Genomic DNA, 11,339 nt, shown 5'->3' with positions numbered 1-11,339 from the left:
ACTGCTTCTCTGGGTAGGGTCCCGCTCTCTGCTCTTCTCCCTTGATGGTCCTAGGGACCTCTGCTCCTAGACTGAAAAGTTAATCACTCCCCTCCATGCTATAAAACGTCCACCTTTACATTTCCGACCCTCACATTTCAGTCCTGATAACAGTTATTCACTATTGTATCAAAAGAGACCCGTCTGCATTTCATTGCATCAGTTCCGCCTAGTCAGATTGAATACTACTCACTGGAGATTCTACCTTCCTCCAGGCCCTCTGGATCTAGGTTCCCTCTTGAAAGCTTGTAAACCAGTCACTTCTTGCCTTTGTAGCCCCCCACCCCCCATTTTGGGTAGCCAATGTCCAAGTTGCCCATCCCTGTCTACTCTGTGTATGGAGGGTGTGGGAATGCCATCAGTATATTTTGCAATATTCTGGTGCTATTCATCAAGTTTCAAAGTTCAGTATTTTGGTGCTATCTGACAGTGTTTCACTGCTATTTATAATGTTTTTAGTGGCTAAACATTCAGAAGCAGTCCACCTCTCCTTCTTCTGAGTCTCTGTTATTCTGGAAGCTCAGCAGAAACCTGTCAATCATGGTTGACCCTACCAGCATTCAAAATACGGGTGGCATAGTGCAGCATCACAACAACACACAAGCCACCGCAGAGTGACACACTGACAGACGTTTAGTGGATATATATTTATATATAATTATGCGTGTGCATTTATAATATTTTACAAAAATGGCTGTAATCCATAAACCCTTTTCTGTAACCTTTCTTCAGTTGACAGCTAATGACGATTATACATGAGTAATACAGAACTTTCTTATGTTCTTTTCAATGATTACGTAAGGTATTACATTCTCTACAGGGTTCACAGCATATTTAACCTTTCCATGCTTGTTGGACATGATGCTCAGTAGCTCATCCTTCATTATTTCCTGGCAGTGAACCAGTGTGGGTCAAAGAGCATGTCCTTCTCCTGGCTCTTGCCAGCGTGTGACTGGGCCGGTAGTTCTCCTTCCTGGACACCAGTGACTGTTTTCTAGAGTCAGTGCTGTCCTAGAGCTTCCTAGTCCTCGCTTTGAGCACTCACTATGGCCTTCACCCACAGAGGCCTGGGTTCTGGTTCCCTGAGTTGCTACCTCTTCTCCCGAGCCACCATCAGCTGTCCAGGCTTTGAGCAGAGTATAACCAGAATTTTGTTTTATTTTCCAACAGCGTTGTGTGGTGCTGCGCTTTCTGAAGTTTCATCCAAATAGGAGTAAGGTAAGTTGGGTTGTGTTTGTGAGGAGAGTACTGTAGGGGGAATTTGCCATCTAGTTATTAAAAAAATTATTTATGATAACTTACATTGTTTTCTGATGCGTAAGTATTAATGCTGGTTATAAAATTTTCATTATGCCAGGGAGTGGTGTGTCTGCCCTTTCTTATTTAAAATGCCTGCTCAAAAACTGTGACTCCTTACCTTGGAGAGTGAGGCTACCAGTGATGTCTCTGCAGTGCTGAGTTGGGAGGAGCCATCCTACTCAAGTGTGTGGGACCTGCTCAGTGCCTGGGCTCCCAAAGCCAGGCCTCAGTGTCGTGTGCCCCTCTGCTACCTCAGTTTCTGCCCGTGTGGAATCCTGTCTATAGAAATAAGCCTGGGAAGACCTGTAGTAGATAGTCTATGTCATAGTCACAGTGAGATCTAATAAATGGATTAAAGTTCTTAATAGAGAATAAGCACTGGACTGCAAATCTCAAGGTCAGTGGCTCAAGCTCCTCAGGAGAGATGAGGCTTTCAGTTGTTGAAAAGACTTACAGGCTTGGAAACCCTAGACAGGGTTGCTAGAGTCAGGACTGACTTGCCGGCACTTAACAGCAACAACAATAATTGAATAATTCAAGCAAAATGCCATGAATCATCTTCAGAAAGTTCCAGCTGCTATTTAGCAAGTGGACTTCAGCTCACATTCTCTGCTATGGTATTGTAGTAGTTGGCCCTCCATGCCCTCATGCCATCCAGTACATCCCTGTTGTGTTTTGTACCTGTGTCTCTGTTGTAAGAATGGTAGATACCATGTATTGAATATACTTCCATGCCCAAGACACTGGGCTGAGCCCTTTATATGAGTAGCAACCCTGTGAAGGAGATCAGAGTTTCCTCATTGTGTAATTGAACAAAAGGGAGGTTCACAGAGGCCGGAAACTTGCCCTGGCTTGTTCCTCTCACAAATGGCTGGGCTGGGATTTGAGTCTAGGTGGGGCTGACTCCAAAGCCCATTTTTTTGATTTCAAGAACAAAAGCAAGAGACATTGGCCACACCTGTGAACAGTGCGTTGCAACACTGTGGTGAGGTGTGCTTGAGAAGTGAATGGTTATGCAGTAGAGTGGGGCTTGGGCTTATGAGCAATGGAATAGGGAAGATGAGTAATTTGACTTGCTGGTGAAACAACTAGTGTGATGGGTTGGAAGCTGCAGAGAAGGAAATGTTAGGGTGGAACAGTTAATTTGTGAAGATGGCAGCTAACCTCTTAGAAGTGGCAGGTGCAGCTCAGGGATTTTTGTCATAGAAAGAGAAATTAGAGACTCTGGGAGGGAGTTCGGTGTTCTATCTAATAGCGGCTGCAATAGAGGAGCTGGGCCCAATGGTCAGTCTAGAGAAAGACACTGCCTGGAATGGAGACGTCTGTCTAGGAGAATGGGGGAGACAAGATGGCCCTAGCCATGGCAGATTGTGTAAATATGTAGCATCCTGCTCACCGAAGGGTCAGGGCAGCTTTCAGGCAGAGAACCCCAGCTGCGTACTCCCAAGAAAGGCTTCGTTTCTCTCCTTCAGCTCCAGAAGCAAACTGTGCCGAGAGTTGTTCTATTTCTGTTGAAATACATCAGTGTGGAAACTAGGAGTGTTTCGTAGCCACCTCTAGCCATGTCTCCTTTTTCCCTTGCATTCCCTGCCCTCTGCCTCCCCCACCACTCTTTGTGTGACAACAGTTCCCAACCCACCGCTTTGTTAAAGGTCCAACATTCTGTGGATGCCTCCATTTTTGAAATTTAGATTTATTATAGGCAAGTCTTCCACTGACAACAGTTTGCTTTTATTTAAACAGCTCATTGTGACACCAGCTGCATTATGAGTGAACAGTCACGTGTGGTAATTCTTTTGTTGACAATGAGGTTATTCCAGTAACACCCCTTTTTATCAGAAGCTCTACTATCACAGCTGGCCAGAGCCACAGGACAGTTCTAGGACATTCTTTTGGGCTTAATTCTAATATGACAACATTGCACATGCCTCTGGTTGTGTGGACTTAAGTATATGTGCAGAGTCATGCTGGGAGTGGAGGTGGGGAACTTTCCAGGGGGTATATGGAAATGCCACACAGCCAGTTAAGCTTTGAAGTTTTCCTGTGTGAGAGCCATGTGTCAGGCTTCCAAACTCAGGGGCCAGGAGTGAGACCAACTTACATGCCCAGCTGGCCTCTACCAGGCTTCCTGTTGTAGAATGTTCCTCTCCTTGAGAGAGCTCTGTACGGTGGCACTGTGGACTCCTCACCCTTGGGGCACCTGTGGGACAGAGTAACACCAGGGTGATTTCCTGTCTCTGGTCACTTTTGGATGGGAGAGCTTTTCAGAGTCCAGTTCCTGGAGGCAGGTGCAGGGCTGCTATCAGGGACAGGGCTCACCCCACTTTCTCCACTGCATACCTGACCAGGAGCAGGAGTGGTTCTTAAACTGAAGTGTTTTCCCACTTAGCTGGGACCTGAGCATTAGGGTTATAGGGAGCTCTGGATTGGAAGGGTGTGCTGGGGCTCAGGCACAACGGTTTTTTTCATGAACCCTGGCAAATCTCCCTTCCCAGAATCTGAGGACTGCAGCTGTAGATGAGAAGGCATCAAAAAATTCATGGAAAAAATAGATTTAAAAGATAATGGAATTTTGGGGCAAACTTTTTTAAGACCCTTGTCTACCCACAGCCCTGTTAAGAGATAGATTCCTTATTGTTTTGTAAAATCTTAGCTCACTGAAGGGGTCTCTTCCCAGAGGTCCTGGTCACTGACATGTTCCTGTGCTTGACCTTTACAGGCCTCAGAAGAAATATTTCAGCACCTACAGAACATAGTGGACTTTAGCAAAAATGTCATGAAGGAGTTCTTTGGGGAGAACTATGTTCACTCTGGGGTAAGTGATTTTATTTATATAGCCTAAATTCAGGGCAAATTCCATGTCAATAGTGCTAGCATCTGAATTATATTTTGGACCTTTGTGCTTAGTAATAACCTCTTGTGTTAATTACAGAATTTCCAAATGCTTTTTTTATTCTGCATGGTGAGGTAGGCAAAACAAACATTATTATTCCCAGTTTCTAAGAGCAAGATAAAAGGTTCAGGGAAGCTTTGTGAACTCCAACAGCATGCTGGTCCTGCAGTCCCTCAGCGTCGTTTTGTAGATGCAGGCTTTCCAGTGATAGTCTAAGTGGCATGGTGTAGTCACTGATCTCCCAACCCTGCCTTTTGTGGACACCCTCAGAGCAGCTTCACAGAAGCCTGTGGGTTTCACATTGGGTGGGTGGTGGGGCCTGGCGTTTTTGAGATGCATGCACCTATGGCCTCCTCTTCTGCCTCTCTTGCTTCTTCCCACTTACCTTGATTTGTAGTCTTACAGGAGGAAAACCTCTTACAAGTGAGAGTCATTGCTAGTACACGCTGGAAAAGGAGGCAGTGTAGGAAGCCCCAATGGCTCCCTTCAAAGGAGGTAGCATTGGTCTCTGCCCCGGGGGACAGCTTTAGTCCTCACCACTTTTCTTCTTCTGCCAACCTGGCTGCCAATCTGAAATCAAACCTTCAACATACTGATCCCGGGGCTGTCACTTTGAACAGAGGGAGCACTGCCTCTCTTGTGTAAATGCTGTACCTCAGGAGGAACCTGAGAAAAACAGTACTTAAAAGAGCTAGAGCAAAAGTGTCTTTGAAATATAACGATTTCCAGGCTGCTTAGTATTAAACAGTTTTAGCAGCAAAATAGTATTCAAGGAAGGTTCTTCAGCTGAAGATGGACTATCAGCAGACATTGACTCAGCTGAAGGGAGTCCCCTTTTGCTGTGCTGTCCCAGCATACCACACACAACCTGAGTAGGCTGGGGCCCCTCTAGACTAAGTATATTCATTATCTGCAGCATGAGGCAAGGGATTCTAAATGTAGTGCTTAAATGACACCACACACTACCTCACACAGCCTGAGTGTCTAGAACTTGAGAATGTTATAGTTGCAGGTCTTGAACTTAGGGTCACTTGTGACGGTGCTGCCAAGAAGTGACTTGTGGCTGCAGCCATCTGAAGGCTCAGCTGAGGTTGCAGGCCTGACTTCCCATGTGAATGGCTTGCCCATCTAGTTGGCAAGGCCATTCCACTGTTGATGAGAGCCTTGGTTTCCTGGGCTTCTCATAGTGTGGCAGGTGAGTGAGGTGAGAGCCTGCCAGGAGCCACAGTGTCTTGAATGCTTATTCCCCAGAAGCCAGAACTGTTTGTTCCATAGTATCCTATTGGCCTCACAGCCAGCCCTGTATACTAGGGGAGAGGGCTAATGGCGGCCACCTTAGAGGCTGGCTTCCAGAACCAGTGGGATGCCCAGTAACCCTGGAGTTAGTAAAGAAGACAGAAGTTCCATGTTATGAGAGCCCTGCTGAGGTGCTGTCCTGATCCTATTACTTGACTCCAGTTCTGTGGATATGGGGTGAGCTTGTCTTGGGCTGTGTGGGCAGCAGACAGCCCCATCAAGGATTTCTTGTTCTTTTCCAGGACAGGTTACTGGAGTCAGTCATCCATCCTGCATCCTTCACACACACACACCCAATAGACAGATGCTTAGGAGACACTCATCTTGATGACCCCTGTCCAGGGCACCCTGGTGAGGCTGGAGGAGGCTTGGAGTTTCTCCATAGCATTTCCCCTCTAACAGTATCGTCCACTGTGAGGGTAAATGTACCCGAAGGCCAGTTTTCCTTACTGGCAGAGACTCTTAGAGGTGTCATCTGTTGGGACATGCTAGCCCAGGCCAGGCTGTTGCCCATATTGGCCATGTCAGGCATTTCTCTATCTTACAACAGTCCAGGCTTCCAGGACCTTGAGTGGAAGCAGGGGTCATCTAGTAAACAGAGTGTGGCTGACATCTGATGTGTGTGATGACTGCTCTGAAGGGAAAATGAGGTGTTGGTGGCAGGAGTATCACCAGCAAGGGTATGGCAGTGAACTCTTTGACTTTGATTGGAGCAGAGAAGATCAAAATGAATGTGTCATGAAGGTATATGTGGGAAGCCTGTATAAACAATTCAGGTTTCATTGGTTTGTGGATTAAGACATGTGCCACAGTAAAACAGCCTGCTTTCTTCTTCTAGAGGGACATTTGTCCCAAGAAGAATGGGATTCTGACATGGTTGAAACTCAGGGTGCAGAGTAAATTTCCAGACACACTGCTGTTCACACATTAGAGTTCCTTAGAGTCAGCGTCCTTGGCACTTGTTTTTGGAGTATATCCATAAGACCACAAAAGACCATTTGGTAAAAACTAACTCTCATAATGCTCTTTTCCTCAATCACTGCAGTCCTTTCTTTCCCAAAATGGAAGAGGAAACTGAGCCAAGCAGGGCAAAGCAGAGCTTCATGAAAGCACTTCTATCCTCTGTGTTCTGGAACCGTCTGTCTTGGGACAAGACAAAACAAGCCCCTATGATGAGAATTCTAGACAGAGTGGACTTGCCTAGGCTTGTTGTCTCAAATCAGGAGACACATGGCCTGTGAACTGGAGAGCTTAGTTAATGAGAAAGCAGGGCACATTGTGTCTTACTTCTCTTGTTGTTTCTTCTTCATACTGAAGGAAGGTGACTACTGATGTAGTTTTAGAGGGTTAGTCTCACTTTGGTGGGCCTCGTGCGCCTGTGTTTGGGCTCCTGAGGTAGGCCTTACTTCTGCTGCACTGGAGCTGCCCGTGACCTTGCTCCCAGGTGTGGTGATGGTGGTATGGTGGTGTGGCGGAGAGTGTGTTATTCTTTCCGAGAGGCTTTTACAAACATTGCCAGCATGCCTGTTATCTGTCCAGCCCCTTCCAGGAAGTTCTCAGGGCTTTCCCTGTATCCATTGTTAGTGGATGAGATGATGATCACTGGAGAAGCGTGTGGAGCCACATCTCCACTAATAGCTACATCTTCTTAAGGGAACTATTATCGTCTTGCCTTTTATTTGACTCAAACTGGATCTTTAACTATGGGCGTTCTTATGTATGTGCTTGGTGCTGTCATCGTCAGTTGGTGAGATGACAGGACTCGCACTGGTTTCTGAGTGTGAATAAACCAAACTTGCCGTCGAATTGATTCCGACTCATGGTAACCCTATGGGACAGGGTAGATCTGCCCCATAGGGTTTCCACAGCTGTAAATCTTTCCAGAAGCAGACTGCCACATCTGTCTCCTATGGAGCTGCTGGTGGGTTCAAACTGCTGACCTTTTGATTAGCAGCAGAGAGCTTACTAGCTATGCCACCAGGGCTCCTGAGTCTGAATAAATGCCAGGAAATAAAGGTAGTCAAAGGTTAGAAAGAATCCATACTGACTTAAAACACAAATATGACTTGTTTATAGAATCAGTAGTCTAAGATTGTTTAGGAGAAATATACTTCTACTCAGACTGTAACCTTGTTGGCTGTTGACTTGAGCTGAGCAGTGACAGGCACCTGTTAAGAGTAGGTACACAGTCACCATTGGCTCTGGATTTGCTCTGTCTCTCCTCCTCATGTTACTGTTGTGACATCCATGGCGTTTGCACCAACCACAGCCTTATTTCCCAGCAGTGCGTGGGCTCCAAGGTGACCAGTCCAAGGGGAGACTCTTGTCATTGTGACCTCACAACCTTGCACTCGCTGGGTGGGTCATTTCTGTAAGGGAGGCTTTGATCGTAGTTCTTGATCTTTTTATACACACACATCTGAAATCCACCTTCTGTGAACTTTGTGCTTTTGGTTTCTTTAAAGTACACTTAGAACTTGGACTTTTGTGAGGCAATCTAAGCTTAGAGTTAACAGTTTTTACAATTACCCCCTTATCCATTGTTGCATTCTACCTATTTTAATAATAAACTTTAAATAGCTCTCCTTTTAAAAAATCTTTTATGTCCAAAGTGCTCAAGTGAGTTTTTACATAATAGTGTTTTTTTTTTTCTGTTTATAACATATTTAGGTAAAGGACAGAATCCCAAGTTAAGCTGGCATAAACAGGCTGGGAACAAGCACAACTGACCAACTGGACAGGTGGCGGCAGAAGTGTGCAGGTGTCATAGGCCAGCCACGGCCGTCCAGGCACGTGGGGAGCCGCGGGCAGCAGGCGGGGAGGGCCTGTGTGTGTGTGTGTGGTGGGATGTTGAGGCCGAGGTGATATCTGTTCTGAACTCCTGTGTACCAGGAAGTTTCTGTGAGCTGTATCAGTGAACAGAAAACCTTAGGGGCTTAAACCTAAAGGTATTTATGGAGCCAGGGATGAGGTTTCATTTTTTACTTGAGGCTCAGCAAAGTCATCTAGGCCCTCTGTTTAGGCCATATCTTTGTACCTGTTATTCCTGTTCAGACACACAGTGTCCAGCTAGAGATGGATCATCCTTCTGGTACTGTCTGCAGAGTGAGCACATGCTCTCAGCACCACCACCACCACCACCCACTGCCCACCAAAGACCCTCCTTCACAGCTCTTTAGTCAGAATTAGGCCATGTATTTACCCCTCAAACCAATACCCTGGGGTGATCACAATTGCTCATTAGGGAGAGGGCAGGATGCTCTAATGAAATTGGGGTTCTAGAATCCAGGAAGGGGAAGGTGGTGACTAGGTGGTGTTGTGTCTCTCCAGATGGCATTTAGAGCCAGTAAGGTGTAAGAATAGTAGTGTCATCAGAACCTGCCTAACATCAGGGGGGATTTAATGACCAGGATCAGCCCAAAGCTGATTCTCATGAGCTTCAAGTCCAGCATACTTCCACTTTCCAATATTTTTACCAGTCCAAATACCAGTCGTCCTTACCATAGCATTCTCTACTTCTCTGGTAGGCTCAATAATCCATTGCAACGGGAACATAGAACCCACAGACCAGACTCACAGTTAAGTGATTTGTTAAGGAAGTAGCAGGATACAACTTGAAATCAGGATCAGGAAGCATGTAGGCAGAGTCTCCATCCTTTAGTGCAGGACAGCTCTAAAGAATGCAAGCAAGCAGACTCTTCTCTGTCATGCACGCCCTCTTTTGTCAATCTGAGGATGGGCTTTTCTCAGCCTGTCAGGACAGGTTCCTCATGACTTTGCTTGTTATCATCATTGACTTTGCCTCAGGATCCCTTATAAGCCTGTTGCTGCCAACATGCTGATTGGCCTCTTGTGGACCTGTGCCCACCTTCAGTACAATACTCTTGATTCTTCTTGCAGCTTTTTTAGATGACTCTTTGCCTTCTCTCATGGATTTGTCTTTCTTCTTTCTTTCTTATGCTTCTTCCTACTGCTTCTGCCCCTGCTTCTCTGTCTCTAAAAGCCTTTGTTGGCTAGATGCATAAAAGCACAAACTCCACTGTTTTAAGACTTGACACTCCCACCATGGTCATGAACTGACCACAGTAGACCACAGTTACTTCATTTGCATAATAGTGAAAACTCACCTGATTTGCATAGTAGATTGGCAATGTATATGCCAGTCACAGGACAGGCTGCAGCCAGGATCAAAGAGTATTAAAGCTAAGTTGTTTCCAGTGTATTCATGAAATACCTGTCAACTTGAGCAAAAGCAACAAACTGTCTGGAATAGAAAAGTAGAGCACAGGACCTGGGGGGAGTTTTTCTCAAGGTGTTTTCCCAAAGAACCACTCTCTTAAGGTGGCTTTTCTAGAGAAGCAAAATTAGTGAAATATATGTATGTTATATTATCAAGGAAATGGATTACAACTGTAGAGTTCCAGGTCTCCAGCATAAGAGAGAGAGAGTCCCTTCTGCATGTCCATTATATTGGGAGCAGCCATACCCCCAAGGAATTATCCTTTCAGATGATTAGCTGCTCATAGTCATTCATCATAGAGTTAACTATGTGTGTATTAGGTTTCATCACCATGGCAATAAGCACATCTGAAGTGCTAAACCATAACAATCCTGACCTATTCAAGTTGACACAAAACCTTAAGTATTACAACCACATAAACTCATTTCAGTCGAGTTCACCCTTTGGCCTTTGTTCCATGGGGAAAAAAAGAGCACATAGATTGTGCCAGTCCAATTCAGTCATTAACAATTAGTTCATCCGTTGGGCAAAAACTCTCAGGGTGAGGTCACTCAGGGATCAGTCACTCAGGTCTGTTGCAGGTGTTCATCTGATCTGGTAAGCTTCTCCAAAAGATGTTCTTGGCTTCACTCTGTTTGGCATCTAATAAAATTAACTGAGGGAAGATTATTCCCTTGCTCTGAGCCTCTCTTGAGATGTTAGCATAGTAAACTCTTTAAAGGACATTAAGTTTGGTTCCTATACTCTAGTCCAGCAGTGCCTACTCCCTTAGTTAACTCTTTGAGTTACAACTTCTACAATTACAGTTTTTACAATCATAATTAACCTAATTAACAATTAACACGCAGCAACACAATGTCTCTGTATCAACAAATCCTCCCACCCTCTCTTCCCCAGCTCCACCATGAAAAGAGAAATCATAAGTGCAAACATGCTATCAAAAGATATGCCTTTATCACCCCTCAGAGTTCATAGCCAATTTCTGTAGTACCATCCCTATCAAACCTGTACTCTGAGGAAATGAAGAACCTCTTGTTCCAGTTGGGATTCTAAATATCAGCATCCTTAGGCAAAGTCCAGTCTAGGGCAAGCCATCAAATTACAGCAGTTTACACCAATTCATGGTGTCATTTCTCTGTCTCTATCTTTTCCACTTTTACCCAGGACCAGATAATCTCATCTCCATTTATTTGAATTTAGTTCATTTTCATCCCTATTAATTTGAGGTCATTTCATTCCTATTTATTCGAGGTCATTTCATCTCTAGTCATGCAAGCTAGGTGTATGAGTAATAGGCATTGGCAAGAAGTATAAAACTGATTTTTGGAGTAAGATGGAGTAGGCAGACACCTTAAGCAGACTCTCTGCAACAAAGACATGGGAGACCAAGTGAAACATACAGGACAGGACAGAGAGGTGGAATGAGTGCCAACTATAAGAAGCAGTAGAAGAAGCTAGGCAAAGCATTGCGGTGCCTGGCCCTCAAACGTGCCATGTGCCTTTGCTCTCAGGTCAAGAATCACTGCGCAAACAGGAATTGTTACCTTTTTTTGCCCTGCCCATCATGTAAAT

General features: G+C 45.2%; 1 protein-coding gene across 1 annotated transcript in view; it reads left to right on the top strand.

The window, feature by feature from the left end:
* The window catches only part of IPPK (inositol 1,3,4,5,6-pentakisphosphate 2-kinase), a 133,640-nt gene that overhangs the window by 33,256 nt on the left and 89,045 nt on the right, over positions 1 to 11,339 (top strand). Inside the window, exons 2-3 of the mRNA XM_006876771.1 lie at positions 1,210 to 1,257; positions 4,058 to 4,153. Of these exons, the coding sequence (XP_006876833.1) occupies positions 1,210 to 1,257; positions 4,058 to 4,153 (144 nt within the window). The remainder of the gene's footprint in view (positions 1 to 1,209; positions 1,258 to 4,057; positions 4,154 to 11,339) is intronic.

Source organism: Chrysochloris asiatica, unplaced genomic scaffold (genome assembly GCF_000296735.1).
Source record: "Chrysochloris asiatica unplaced genomic scaffold, ChrAsi1.0 scaffold00412, whole genome shotgun sequence".
NCBI classification, from domain to species: Eukaryota; Metazoa; Chordata; class Mammalia; order Afrosoricida; family Chrysochloridae; genus Chrysochloris; species Chrysochloris asiatica.
Note: the sequence above shows the minus strand (reverse complement) of the source record. Positions and strands in the feature narration are given on the sequence as shown.